This window comes from Elephantulus edwardii, unplaced genomic scaffold (assembly GCF_000299155.1).
Source record: "Elephantulus edwardii isolate Elephantulus edwardi_28Jun2011 unplaced genomic scaffold, EleEdw1.0 scaffold00032, whole genome shotgun sequence".
Classification (NCBI taxonomy): domain Eukaryota; kingdom Metazoa; phylum Chordata; class Mammalia; order Macroscelidea; family Macroscelididae; genus Elephantulus; species Elephantulus edwardii.
Genome location: NW_006399782.1, coordinates 8,823,615 through 8,838,999, shown reverse-complemented (window position 1 = coordinate 8,838,999; position 15,385 = coordinate 8,823,615). Strand labels below are relative to the sequence as shown.

The following is a 15,385-nucleotide window of genomic DNA, read 5'->3' as shown; positions in this document are numbered from 1 at the left end:
TACTAAAATGCACTGAAAGCAAGGGAGGACTGAAAGCTGTGGTGAGAGCATTGTCGTACATCAGGCTTCAGCTGAGTCTCTGCTGTGTAAAGTCTACATTCTACACAAATGAATCAAACAAAGAACCTACTTGCACAGAATACATAATCTAATAGAAACATGGCCTGAAAAAGAATTAGAATACAAATTGGTAAATAATGTGTTTTGAATCCCATAACAAAGTTATAGCCTAACCTAGCCACCAGCTATAGTTCCCAGTAGGCAGGGCCCTGGTGATGGCTCCTGGCTCTGCAGGGCAGTTTCTTCCTGTGCTGTGAGTAAAGCCTGAGAAGGGGTTGGTAAGGAGCGCCACCACACTGCTCAGACTTCTGCCTGAACATCACGAGGGTAGTGATGGGCATTCAGCAAGATGCTTTTTACATATTGTTTCTAAATTCTTAATATAAACAATGATTTTCTTAACTCACAGAGCTGACTGACTTTTCAGTTTACAGATTCTATGTCATGCATGTGCTGTCATTAAGAATGTTAAAGTGTGTAGGTGATACCTGGTGATAGGTATCTCCAACCCACTACTTAAGTTTTTACTGATTTAATCTCCCAAAGCAAGAGCCTTCGAGTCATTCTAAACTTACTGCTTCCCTCATTTGATCAGTCTTACAGATTTGTTCACCTTATTTATATTTCTTATATGTTATTTATCTCTCAAATAGACTGAGCCTCCAGAATAGTCACTGTTATGAATAGAATGAATGGAAAGCTGTCAGAAGACTAACTACTGTTGAGAGATTAATAATGAGCCTCAAGATTAGAAGTCAGAAGCCACAGGTTCTAAACAAACTTTAGCAACAGTCTTGCTTTATAAATTCAGGCGACAAGTCTCTTAAAATACAATTTTTAAAAGAAATAGAAAGCCATGCCAAAATTGAAATAGCCAAGGGGATCCCCCCCAACTTGGCTGTACTACTTGATTGCTAATGGGTTTAGTAGTCACTCTTCCACAGTTTAATGGTTTTGTCATTTCCCAATGCAGCTGATGCAATGATATTTTCTGTAGGATGGCAAGTTGCTGAGATCACAACATCAGTGTGACCTTGTAATCTCTGTACAGTCTCTTTAGTCTGAAGGTTCCAAATGTAAACCAAGTGATCCTCGGAACCAGACACAATCCACTTTCCACCAGTAACTGAGAAATTGGCAAATAAACAGTAACTCTCATTCTTATGACCAGTGTATGTCTTCAGACATCTGCCTCTGCTGTAATCCCATAGTTTAAGAGTATTGTCCAAAGTTGCAATGAGAATATATTTACCATTTGGAGAAAACTGTACAAAAGAAACAGGAGGGTTATCAGCAGCAGCAAGTGTTTTTAAACACTGACCTGATGCAGCATCCCAAATTCTACAGAGACCATCGTAGCTACCAGACACTATCAAGGACCCACTACAATGAAAGTGAACAGCAGAAACTGGGTCTGAATGAGCAGACAAAGTCTTGAGACACCTTCCTGTTTCCACCTCCCATATTTTCACACTTTCATCAAAAGACCCTGAAATAATAAGGTTGGATGCTGGATTGAAATTGCAGCAAAAAACATAATTAGTGTGCCCTTTTAGTGTTTTTAAACATTTTCCAGAGGTCACATCCCATAACTTTAGCGTTTTATCATCTGAGGCAGAAACAAGACGACTGGAATCTGAAGACCAGGCAATATCTGATATTTCCAGGCTATGACCATATAGTGTTTTCTCATCTTTTCCATCACAGACCCTCCAGATTTTAATTAGTTTATCAGCAGAGGAACTTGCCAGCCATGATCCATTAGGGCTAAATTTCACCGAAGATACTGCTTCTGAATGTCCCACGAGAGTAAACTTGAGAGCATAGTTTGGTTTTTCAGGCACTTGCTCGCTGGGTCTGGCAGACGGCAGGGCTGACTGCATTTTGGTATCTCCCTCCTCTGTCATGGCTCTTTAGTTCCAAGATTGGTCAGAGGTCCTCGCTGTTCTGGCTTTCTGCCCAGGAAAAATTAAGGCAAAACCATAACAGTCGTTAATAAAACTTTCAGGACAGTAAATTCTACGTCCTGAACCTCTTTTCTTCCTTTGTAAACAAACATTTGAGAAATAATACTAAAATAGGATCCTGTAAACTTTGTGTAACGAAGCTATTAAAAGTTTTGCTACTGGATAAAGCCGTCAAAAGCGGGGCAGGGCACTGCGATCACATACAATATTTATAAACCGCCCATCCCTAAAGAGCGGGCAATTTTTAAAACATGGAGAAAGGCTACAAGTCCAAGACTTTAGGTACCTAGGTAGGAGAGAATCATAGCTTTGAGCAGATTTCCGAAACCAAGAAAACCTGTATGGAATCGGAACTGCGGTACCTCGTCAATCACTAACCTCGGAAGGAGCGGGCGGACGCATGCGCATAGACAACTGTTTTCCCACCTCCCCAACCGAGGTGACCAATAGGAGAGGCTCTTGCTTTTTCAAACCAGGAAGTGATTTGATCTTCTTCCGGTCTCTCTCGTCCTCTCCACCCTTCATAACCGTGGACGAATCAACTCTATTGATTTAGGAGTGCAGGGTAGTTTGGGTGACGTTTGTGGTTGGCATTATGTCCTTATTTACAAGAATGTCCATTTGTTCTTTGGAATCTTATTGTCACGAGGAAAGATTGGATTGCTGATGTCCTTTAGCCACAGAGTTAAGGCCACAAATGGCACGTAAACTGCCCCAACCTTACGCTTTTGGGACATGCTGACGTCAGCGGCCAGGGCGCCGCCTGTTGGATTCCTGTTCTACAGGTGGCTTTAACTGTGCTCCATTCACACTCTTGTGAAGAACCTGATATTACAGCTTACTTGATAGGTGGCGACATGTAGACAGTTTCATGTAGACACATTGTTAATAGAATTTGTGCCCAAATTGTAATCTGCCTCTGTAAACGTTGAGGACCCTTACAGGTCAATGCTCAGATAATCATGGTATGGTAGCACTGGAGTGAGTCTCCTCGTTGAGTTCCTAAAGAAAATAATGTAATTTTGATCTCCATAAAGTTGATTAAGATAAGGGCAAAGCAAAAAGAGCGAAATGAGTTGAAATGTGGAGTTATTCTTTATCAAACTTTGGAGATGTTTCCCTTAGTTTGTTGTTTTGTTGTTTTTTTAATGGACAGATCATTTTATTGCAAAAATAAGATGAGTCTTAGGACTAGTCCAGCCTCATTTCTATAGCTGGAAAGCTCCTAGCTATTACTCATCAACCTGCTGAACAGTTCCTTTTTCAGAGACACAGATACCATTAAAAATTTTCAGAAATCCTTGTTTGTAACTGTTGAAGCTTGCTGAATCAAAACAGCTGAATTTGATACAAGGTCCAACTCATTTCCTTTAAGAATTAACTCATCTTTCTGGACTTGTGATACTGAACAAGCAACACCCGGTCTCATTCGAACCTTTGGAATGTATTTTTCACCCAAGAAGTTTCGAATTTCAACCAGAGACCCGTTCTCCTGAATCACAACGTTGATGTGGAAATGAGCATACGTAGACCTCATCTTTTAAAGAAAGCCCAGTGGAACACCCTTGATCTGTTTTGTAAATGGCTACAGATGGTGCAAACTGTAACCAGTTATTTTCTGTTCCCCCACAATGGAGATGGAGATTGAGCTCTAAAGTGATGTGATTGAAGTCCCTCTGCGGGCCTTTCATCATAACTGTGCAGCCATTTTCTGGAATGTCGACAGTCTGGTTGCTGAGAATGATCTTCATTTCCCAGTAAATTGGCAAAGAGCCGTGTTTCCCTAGTTTTAAAAAACAGTGATATTGTACGTAAACCCTGTGTACTGCTCAGATACTGTTTAGAGGTCAAGAGTCAAATATCTCATGATCTCTTACATACAAGAATGAAAACAGACTGAATTTGGGACTAAAAGCCTCCTATTGTATATTTACAGGGAGCTCTGAATGTACAAAGATCTGCCACAACAATGGACCAATTTGGCTTGAAAGAACAGCCAAAACACTCCTTAGATGCAAAGATGATTAGACTTGTTTCACATACTTTGGGGCATGTTCCCAGGAGGAGTTGGTCCCTTGAGAAAGCCTTCATGTTAGGAAAAGCCAAAGGTCCACCATTGAAATGGACAGATACGGTGATTAGTCCTGAAAGCACTGGCAAAAAATAAGGTCCTATGAATTGACAAAAAAAATCAATTGAGCTGTTTCCAAAAACAGCCCTGGACATGCTCACTAGCCTAATGCCAAAAAATTTAAAAGACAGCTATTCAGCCAACTGACTGGAAGAGATCCCCTTATTTGTTATCATTCTAAAAGAAAAAAATGATGATGCAACAGAATGTGGAAATTATCAAATAATGTAGTTAACATCACATGTAAATAAAATCTTGCCGAAGATTATTCAAAAACAAGTCAAAAGAGTACAACAGTGAACTGCCCCAATTCAAGCTTGAGTCAGAAAAAAGCATGGAATGAGGTATATTAGGGCTGATGTCATATGGATCTTGACTGAAAGCAGAGAATACCAGAAAGATGTTTACTTGCGCTTTGCTATGTAAAAGTATTTTGTCTTTGTGGAACATAATAAATTATGGCTAACATTGAGAAAACTGGGAATCCCAGAACACTTAATTGTGCTCATGGGAAACCTACCAATAGACCAAGAAGCAGTTTTCTGAACAGAACAAAGGGAACAGTGCAGTGCATGGTTTAAAATCACAAAATATGTGCATCAGGGTTGTAACCTTTCTTTCTCCATACCTATTCAATCTGTATGCTGAGCAAATCACTTGAGAAGCTGAACAATATGAAGAACATGATACCCAAATTGCAGAAAGACCCATCAACAATCTGCGTTATGCAGATGAAACAAACCTTGTTTTCAGAAAGTGAAGACTTGAAGCCTTTGCTGCAGATAATCGAAGACAATAACCTTCAATACGGATTACATCTCAACACCAAGAAAACAAAAATCCTCACCAGTGGGCCAAAAGGCAACATCATGATATTACTGTTGTTATATACCATCCAGTTGGAACCAACTCATAGCTGACCACCCAGCAGGTTTTCAGAAGCACTAAATTGCATAAGAGGTGACTGCCCATCTTTCCCCTGTAGAGCAGCTGGTGGGTTCAAACCACATGCCTCTCAGTTGGCAGCCCACCTCCTTACTACCAGAGTTCCCTAACATGAGATAGAGTGGTCAGTGAATATATTTTCCTTGGATCCACATCCAACACCCATAGTAACAGCAGCCAAGAAAACTAGCTATGTTGCACTGGGCAAATCTGCAGTCAAAGAACTCTCCAAAATGCTAATGAGCGAGGATGTCGGCTTAAACACTAAAGCATGCCTCATCCAAGTTATAGTCTTTTCATTGCTTCCTGTGCATCTGAAAGTTGAGACAGTGTGGAAGGAAGACTGAAGAACAGTGCCTTTGAAATGTGGCATTCTGAAAGAATACCGAAGGGACTGCCAACAGCCTGTCTTGGATGGTGACACTTGAGATTCCATCTCACATATTATATAGGCATGTTGTCAGGAGGGGCCAACCACTGGGAAAAGCCATTATGCTGGGAGAGTGAGGAGTCAGTGAAAGGACGACTGCATGGAGACAGTGAGTGCAATGGGCCAGAACATGACAGAGATCATGAGGGTGGCCTTGCACAGGGCAAGGAGCAGATGTGTTGTTCTTAAGGTCACCAGGAGTTGTTAACTCAGCAGCACCTAGTAATAAATCCTGTACCAAATGATAACATTTTTCTTTTTGTTAAGTAAAAGACAAATCAATGTAAAAGTACTTCAAAGGATAAAGTTTAGGCTTCTTTTGAAATTTAATCCAACAACTGTTCTGTGAACAGTTCTGTTGTCATTTGCCTTTGAGTCCAAACCAACTCATAGGAAACCCTCCAAGGGTTTTCAGAAGTAGGAAACTGCATGGAACCTAAATGTCCATTTTCTCTCCTGCACAGCAACTGGTAGATTTAGGATGTGCATCTTTGAGATAGCAGCCCAACTCCTTACCATTAAGCCGCCAGGGCACCCTTTTCTGTGCATTCGTGCACCACAAAGTCAGAACTGACACAAAGCTGACCCTTCAGCAGGTTTTCAAAGGCAGTATAATCATATGGGAGGACACTGTCCATTTTTCTCCCAGATCCCAACACCATGCCGTGGGTTACCAGCACATCTTACCACCCGGCCACTAGAGCTCCCTATTTATTAATTTATTCATTCAGGAGAATAAACAAACTAGGCAAGACACACTTGAGATGAGGCTAGGATGAGGTGTTGGTGCTGGGGCTCTATGTGATTAAGAATAAGCTGATAGAAAACCCAGAGATGTTTTCATCAGGTTATCCCAGAACTTGATTGTCCATTATTAAAATCCACCTTCTGACATCTAGCAATTTGTTGGTTCTGTGTAAAGAAAATCAAATCTATTAATCCTATTTAAGTTAGGTTTGGACATCAACATATAGTCCTAACATTATATATAGTGTTAACTAATTTGAATTTGTTGCCTTGGTTTTCAGAGGCTATAAAACTCTCAGGAGAGAACTGTCCAGCTTTCTGCCTTGGAGCCATCCACCTTCAGGTTAGCAGCACTACTCTGGAATGACGTTGCCCCAGGGCTCCATCTTTATGAAGTAGAGCGCAGTCTACTTCCTTGGGGGGGGGGGGCAGCATCAGTGACTGGTGTAGGCAAACCAGGCCTACTAACGCATCTCAAATTAAACAAACTGTAAGCCATGATTTGCATTTTGGGGTTCCCAAGCACAATTTCTTAGAGGTCCTCTTTGTAACTTTTTTTACTGCCCTTAATCTTCACCAAATAGATGATTTGGTTGTTTTCCCTCTGTAGTAATCAAATTTTCTTTAAATCTCCCTTAAGTCTAAAATGGAAAAGCATTCCATAAGCATTCCAGGTATCCCTTCATATTGCCACGTTATGTGCCATCAAGTCACCTGTGACTCATAGCAACCCTGTGTACAACAGCCTTAAACCCTGCTCTATCCTACCCCAATTACCCCAGTCACTGAATCAATCCATCTCAGAGGGTCTTCCTCTCCTGTGCTGTCCCTCCACCCTCCCAAGCATGACGTCCCGCTCCAAGGACTAGTCTCTCCTTGCAACATGTCCAAAGTATGTCAGCTGAAGTTTCAGAATCCTTGCCTCCAAGGAGCAGCCTGGTCTCACCCTCTCTAGGATGAACTTGTTGCCACAAATGAGGATGTGTGTGTGTGTGTGTGTGTGTGTGTGTGTGTGTGTATGTCTGTGTGTGGTTGCATTTGGGGGTTTAAGTCTAGCCTATCTAAAGTTCTGGCTGACTTCCCTGCATAGCACTATGGCCACCAAACCATCTCTTAAGTCAAACACAGGATTCAAGCACACAGCTCAGGCTCTCCAGCACTCTAAAAGTATAAACAAATCCAGGTGGGCTACATACTGAAGCTCACAGTTGATTTTTCAAACAAGGATGTTTTTTAAAGTGAAAAGGTTAATAAAAATAACTAGCAGGTGCTGACTGACATCTACTGGGATGGTCCACAGCAAGCCAGCACTTCATCACTGCTGACTGCCCAATGGGACACCCTTAATGATAGCGTCATTTTGGGAAATTCCCCAAGTCTTACTTATGTAGAGGTATACCTTGTTTTACTTCACTTTGCTAAAGCCAAGCAGGTCTATCAGCACTTTTACCCAACAGCATATGCTCCCTTTATCTCAGTCATGTTTTGATAATTCGCCCAGTATTTCAAACTTGTTCACAATGTTATTGCATACTTAATATAGTGTAAATATAACTTTTTAATGTAAGCACTGGGAAACCAAGAAAGTCTTGTGACTTCTTTACTGTATTTTATTGCCATTCTCTGGAACCAAATCCAGAGTATCTCCAGGTCAGCCTGCAGTTTCTACCCTACAAGGAAGTGCTGCTTACCATAGCATATTCACATCCCAAGGTTAAGATGGTATGGATCAAAGAACTTAGTGATACTCTTTTACTTCTAGCAAAAACATTCACGATTGCAAAAAATTTATACTAGAGCGCTAGACTAGCTTCCAGGAACTAATACTGTAATTTGCTTTAAGATTTTGTGGTGTTGGGGGGTTCTTTTAAAGTACTTATTTGTTGTTAGGTGATGTAAAGTGGGACTTGTAGTGATTCTATGAACAACAGACCTGAATGAACCCTGTCCTACCCTATTTGCCATCCTCACACTTTGATACATTCAAGCCCACGGCAGCAGTCACTGTGTCAAGCCAGCTGTTTCAGAGCCTTCCTCTAAGCATGATAGCTTCTCTGAGGAGCGGCCTCTCTGACATGTCTGAAGCATATACTACTAAACTTTATTCTCTTTGCCTCCACAGAGCACTCTAACTGCACTTGCTCCAAGACCTATCTGTTCTTTTGGCAGTCCATAGAACATTCAGCACTCTTCCCCAAATCACAGCTCCAAGGCAACAATTCTGTCATCCTTACTCATTGTCCAGCACTCACTTAGTACTTGATACTTACGCAGTATCATAAAGAACTCCTCTAACCGCTCCTTGTGTCATAAAAAACTTGAAAGAGTACCAATTATGGAATGAAGGAATCCACCACCTGTTTCTACTTACCTGTCACTTTAAGAATGAATAATCAGATTCCTTCCACTGGGCCAATTGGCCACTTCATGATAAAGATTGAGGTTGTTAATAATTTTAACTTGCTTGCTTCCACAATCAACTCTTATCACCAGCAGTCAGGAAATCAAATGACAAAATGCATTGGGAAAGTCTGCTGTCAAGGGTCTTTCTAGACTACTGAAGAACAATGTCTAGAGACTAAGGTGTACCTGATCACAATTACTTGCTATGCATTCAAGAGTCGGATAATAAGGATGATAGATGAAGGATCAATGCCTTTGAGTTGTGGTGTTGGAAAAGTGTTGAACATACCATGGATTAACAGGACAACAAATAGGTCTCTTCTGGAGAGGGTGAAATCAGGCAAGGAATTCGCAGCTCCATCTCACATACATTGGGCATGTTGCTAGGAGGGACCAGTCCTTGGAGGACATCATGCTTGAAAGGGTGGAGGGACAGCACACAAAAGGAAGAACCAGGATGAATTGGATTGACTCAGTGACTGGAGAAATGATAGGTCTGCTGGAGATGATGAGAGTGACTCAGGATAGGGCAGGGGTCAGAGCTAATGTACTCAGCGTTGCTGAGTCGCAGGCAACTGGGTGGCACATAACAATTAATAGTTTTATGTATCCCCACTTCAGAGCCTGAGACAGCCATCAGTTTCCACATTGTTTAGATTAAACTGGTGCTTAAAACCAACTTTCACATGTGCCAGAAGTGAACAGATGAGGTGATTCTATTTATTAGCCTATGGAACAGGTCTATCAACTTTCCTCAGGAGGTAAAGGTTTCCCCCAAAGGACCTCTGCTTTGCTAACTTTTGTCAGCTTCAGGTCAAATTATGCCTTTTGAAAGGCAATTATATGAGAAAAATTTTCCAGACTGGCCCTTTATAAAGGTTAGCTCGGGCCTCAAGTAGCACAAAGGAACTCCTCTGACCTCTCCTTGTGTCATCAGGTATCCTTTTAGTAATGTCCTAAAGATGCACATTCCTTCACTCAAGAAATTACAGAAGGCAAGACATTCACCCATGACGTGGCACACCCCATTCTTGTACAAAGAATCGGGAACAATTTCAAATCAGAGTATCCCAACACTTAGATTTGACAGTGTAGTCAAAAAGAGGTCAGAGTTTTAAAAGTTGTATTTAAATACATTATCCAGATAGTAATTCTCTATAGGGATGTTTGCTGTGTTACATTCATATCTGCAGGTGTTTTTGAACAGTAATTTTTCATCCCAAATGCTTTCCTTCTCTAATGTCTGTGAGTCACTGAGTTACTAAATGAAAATCATCTGCATATTGCTTTTATTGAACCGCTGCTGTTGCCCATCTGGTTATACAAAATACTAGTACTACATCCAAGATGCCAGACAGTGTAACCTGAAGATAACTTACATCTGATTTAGTTCTACTAAAGGCACTGATGGTGAGCTCTGGTGGCCTAGTGGCAAGAAGTTGCACTGTAATCCCTGAGGTGCACGGTTCAAATCCACCAGATGCTCTGCTGGAAAAGGAGGAACAATCTCCTCCTGTACCAATCAGATCTGATTTGACAGTACACCCACAAAAATAATAGTAATAAAAACAAACAACAACAACAAAAGGCACTGATAAGAAAGAGTGAGTCAGAAAGAGCAGTTAGATTCAAGGACAGGGAATTCAGGGAACAGAATCCCCATGCCATGACTCGTAATTTAAGATGTGGAATTTGCCCTCCTCTTGGCATGGGTTTTCCTGTCCCTTAGCTAGCAATCTAAGAGTTGTGCCTTTGAGGCAAAACCAACATACATCTTTGTTATGTGCTGTCAATTCAGAAGCAATTCATGGCTGACCCTCCAGCAGGTTTTCAGAGGAAGTTAAATCCAATGGGAGTGGACTGCCCATCTTTCTCTCACGGAGCTGCTGGTAGATTCAAGCCTTGTACCCGTGTGGGTCAGCAGTGCAGCTCCTTACCACTAGGCCACCAGAGCTCCCTTGACTATCAATTTAGTGATTTATAAAATAGTAGGAATTACCTACTTCACACATCTGTCGGAGGATTAAATCCAAAAAAGTGAAAGTCCTTAGCCGGGCAACAGGCATACAGCTGGTGTCCAAACAAAACAAGTTGTTTTATTACTTAAAAGATACAACACGGCTATTCTCTCTACTCTGAGATTCTGTGTACCTTTAGTTAAAACCAAATTAGAACTCGATCTACCTAGTCTGTTCTTAGTCCAAAGTTGCAGCAACAATTTGCTATTCATTAATTAGCACATACTTCTTTTACTTTATCACAGTCTGATGTTTTGATACTCTTTATAAGCTCCCTCTCCCTTTTTGACAAGTATTACAGAATAGTTACAGTAGTTTTCTTGTACTTCAATTTAATATTAAACGGCAAAAAAGGCAGACCAGATTATTTTCCAACTGATTATTTAGTCTGCTTATCTCACAACCAAGGGGAACTGAAGACAGTAAATGCGTACTTGAGATTCCCCTGTACAGGAATACTTATCTGCCAATAAGCAAATTTTAGAATGTAGGAGGTTGCATGAAGATATGCAAAGCAAACAATACCCCTTTTTAAAAGTAGGTCCCTTTTCTGTAATGAACATTACAATCTTAATTGTATCAATACAATCTTAAATATACACTTAAAATATCCCTAACCCCTAAAAATAGTGACTCGTCACAAATCAGCAAGAAAGAAATCTTTGACTAAAAGGAAAACTTTTTCATAATTGTAGCCTAGAAAGCTGGGATATCAAAAGAATAAAAATGTTATCTTCGTGCTCAAGTCAAATTCAATGCTGTTAAGTTGGTTCCTACTCAGAGATGAGCCTCCATTGGGTTCCCAAACTATAAATCACAAGTGGGTGGCTCATCTCTTTCCTGTGGAGTGGCTAGTGGATCATAACTACCAGGAGAAGCTGAGCCTTTGAATTAGCAGCCTAACTCCCTATGGACCATGCTGCCAGAGCTCCCCTTTAGTACTAGAAACATAAATTCAAAGTTGCCTCTGGGTAAGCAAGTACAACAGAGGGCTTAGTTTACAAATTTATTTATAAAAGAAACATCTTTTTGCTTTGGTAAAACAAGCCTTTCTAATTATGAGACAATTCTTATGGCAGTAATGCTAGGAAAACGACCCAGATAATTTCCAAACAGCTACTTCTCTAAACAGAACAAACAATCCTCGGCTGATAGTGCACATGTGGTCAGGAGGGGCCAGTCCTTAGAAAAAGATGTGCTGGAAAAGGTGGACGGTCAGAGAAAGAGAGGAAAGACCCCTCCAACAAGATGAACTGACAAAGCAAATGTCAACAATGGGCTTGAGCATATCAGAGATGGTAAGGACTGTGCAGGATAGGGCAAGATTCAGATCTGCTGTTCCTAGGGTCTCTATTAGTTATTGGTGACTTGATGGCGTCTAACAACAGGCAACCAGAGCCCCCTTCATCAAATAATGGTAAGTTCAAACTTGAAAAGGGTCCTGATAGTTGAAAACAAACAAACAAAAAAACCCCAACAGCCCTGTTCTGTGGATCTATTTGTCTCCTAAATCTCGCCCTTCTTCATACCTATTACTATTTTCCTTTTAATTTTTCAATTCAATCATATCTAGCTGTTAGTTGGCAGTTCCCACCCTTTCAATGCTTGTTCTCCATCAAGATAAGGGTTGTTAAAAAAACCCACCAAAAACCATTTTATATGTTTAGAACATTGGGGGGGAAAAACTCCAAAATTTTCTCAGCAAGAGATTCCTTCCATTTTAAAATGAAGAAACTGAGTATGCAATAAACAAATCAAACAGAATCTGCAATGCAGAAAACTAAGAATACAGTTATAGTTACCTCTAATTACTCCACAGAAAAGAGATGGGCAATTTCCTCCCCATAAAGATTTACAGCCTCAGAAATCTAATAGAGGGTTGCTATGAGTTGAAATCAAGTTGAAGGTTTTAGGTTTTTAATAAATGCTACTGTTACCAGTGGTTGTTATCAAAGTGACTATTTAATCAGTACTCTGGTGTCTTAGTGGTAAGAAGCTGTGCTGCAATCCCAAAGGCAGTTCCAATCTACTGGGTGCTCTAAGGGAGGATGGGCCAACCTCCTCAAGTGTGATTTACTGCTTCAGAAAATGCCCTGGAGGGTCACCTATGAGTTGGTTCTGATTCCACAGTACACAGTAACAATGAATTGCAGTATGCTGAAATTTAACTTTCCAGTAAATTTAAAATTTTTATACTTAAGGAAAACCTTACTGGGGGAAAAAACCTTTAGCCCAGATCTCACAGCTCTTGAATTTCTTCTCGGACAGAAGCAAGTTTAGCTCTCTGTTGTAGACAGAAAACAGACCAGTTACATATGGACTTTGGGGTTTTTTTAAAAATTTACTCACTGAAACACCTGCAACTGCTAACAAAAATCCCCAACTCCCATTCCCACTACTACTCTTGGAGACAAGTTTGTGTGCATTGTATTTTTCCATTATAGATGGTTTAAACCATACTTTTAAAACTATTTAATAAAAGGTATATAACTTAGGCAGTCATCAGAACAGAGCAGGGTAACACTGCATGGTTCAAAATTGGGAAGGGTGTACGCCAGGGATATGTCCTATCTCCATACCTTTGCAACCTGTATGCAGAGCAGATTATCCGAGAGGCTGGGCTCTATGAGGAGAAGCGTGGGGTCAGGATTGGTGGAAGATCTATTAACAATCTGTGTTATGCAGATGACACAACCCTGCCTGCCGAAACTGAGGAGGACCTCATGCACTTGCTGCAGAGGGTCAAGGACTGCAGCCTTCAACGTGGACTGAGGCTCAATATCAAGAAGACAAAGATTCTCACCAATGGACCAACTGTAGCATCAGGATGGACGGCGAAGAGATTGAGATTGTTCACAGCTTCAGTTTGCTCGGCTCCACTGTCAACACTCTTGGCACCAGCAGCCAGGAAATCAAAAAACGTATTGCGATGGGGAAGTCTGCTGTTAGGGACCTCTCTAAAGTACTCAAGAGCGATGGTGTCTCTCTGGAGACTAAGGTGTGCCTGATACAGGCCATGGTCTTTGCAATCACTTGTTATGCATCAGAGAGTTGGATAATGACTAGGGAGGATAGAAGGAGAATTGATGCCTTTGAGCTGTGGTGCTGGAGAAGAGTATTGAATGTACCATGGACTGCCAAGAAAACAAACAGATTCATCCTGGAGAGGGTTAAACCAGGCTACTCCTTGGAGTCAAGGATTCTGGGGCTTCGTTTAACATACTTTGGACATGTTGTTAAGGAGGGACAGGTCCTTGGAGAGGGACATCATGCTTGGTAGGGTGGAGGGACAGTGCAGGAGGGGAAGACCCTCCATGAGGTGGATTGATTCAGTGACTGGGATAATCAGGATGAGTGTGTCAGAGGTACAGGATAGAGCAGGGTTTAGGGTGTTGTACACGGGGTCGCTATAAGTTGCAAGCAACTTGGCGGCACGTAACAACAACAACAACAACATATAACTTAAGACAGACTATAGAAATGACATGTTATCCATGATTTACAATTTAAAAAAATAAACTCAGCCACAAAAAAGGTCAAAGCTAAAAACAAGATTTTTACTATGAATCAGTGCTTCTATTACCCTTCTGAAAGAAGTTATATTTTAATGTGATGTAAAGGCAACATTGAGTTTTTCTTTAAATTAACCACCTAATTTATCCCTAAAATTACAAAGAATCAAAGTCTCTTACAGGTCGAGTGCAGTAAACTAAAATGTTCTTTCAGCACAAAGCAGCACTAGAGAAGTACCAGTTCTAGATGGGAGTTGGCTAGTTTTGCTGTGGCTGCTCCATCAGTAACAGGCGGGCATCAGCCGGCATCCATCCCAGAGCACAGACACAACTACGGACTAGATGTGAAGAATGCGTCCCACTCGTTGATAAATGTTGTCTTTGAATCTTTCTAGTTTGAACGAAGTGGACTTTTTTAAATATGAGTTCAAATTAGGTCACATAAGTTGGCTTAAATAACATCACGATGAGGTATGAGAGCTCTGAATACCCCTAATATTCAGCAGGATTTCCCAGAGACGTGTAATAGCTTCTCAGGGGCAACTTTCAAATAGTTTATACTTTGGGACTATCAAGAATTCTAGAAGAGGACAAGTCAGAAAAGGTTTAAAAGGTATGCTCTCAAGCAGAGGTGAGCAACTTTTTCCTTCAGAATTAATTCTGAATAGCATATCCACAAGACATCTTCTCTGATGGTGTGTCCCAACATTGAATCAAAATGGCCGGCTAGCACCGAGAAGTCATATTCAATTCATCTGCAGTTCTCTTGGCAATTAAGCTTGTTTTTCACTCCAGTCCAAGCACAGATGTGGATCACTGCACAGAGTACTGGAAGCGTCATTTGCAGGTAGAGATTGCAGTCATTAAGTGAGCCATAAGGTGAAGACTATTATTTTACTTGGGGAGAGGTGGGAAGTTCTAGTAGGAAATGAAATAAAATGGTTAGGGAACAATGAGTGTAAGAAAAAGATCACTTCCCTTAGCCGGATTTAGAGGCCATGTTGAGAAGATGGTAACTGGCTTAAGATAAAAGATGTAATATTAAAGGGGATCATAAATGCAGCATGAATACATTATAATCAAGCTGCACTTGGTGAAGTAAAGGAACCCATAGAAGTATTATCCCGCATTCACAGAAGGAAAAAAGCACCTAGGGTGAACTCCAATTAACA

At 40.9% G+C, this 15,385-nt stretch overlaps 1 protein-coding gene across 1 annotated transcript; it reads right to left on the bottom strand.

The window, feature by feature from the left end:
- Positions 1–955: 955 nt before the first annotated feature.
- Positions 956–2,002, bottom strand: WDR5B (WD repeat domain 5B). The gene has a single exon (XM_006884234.1). It carries the CDS (start codon positions 1,965–1,967, stop codon positions 984–986), a length of 984 nt encoding a protein of 327 aa, XP_006884296.1. The 5' UTR covers positions 1,968–2,002; the 3' UTR covers positions 956–983.
- Between the last annotated feature and the right edge of the window lie 13,383 nt (positions 2,003–15,385).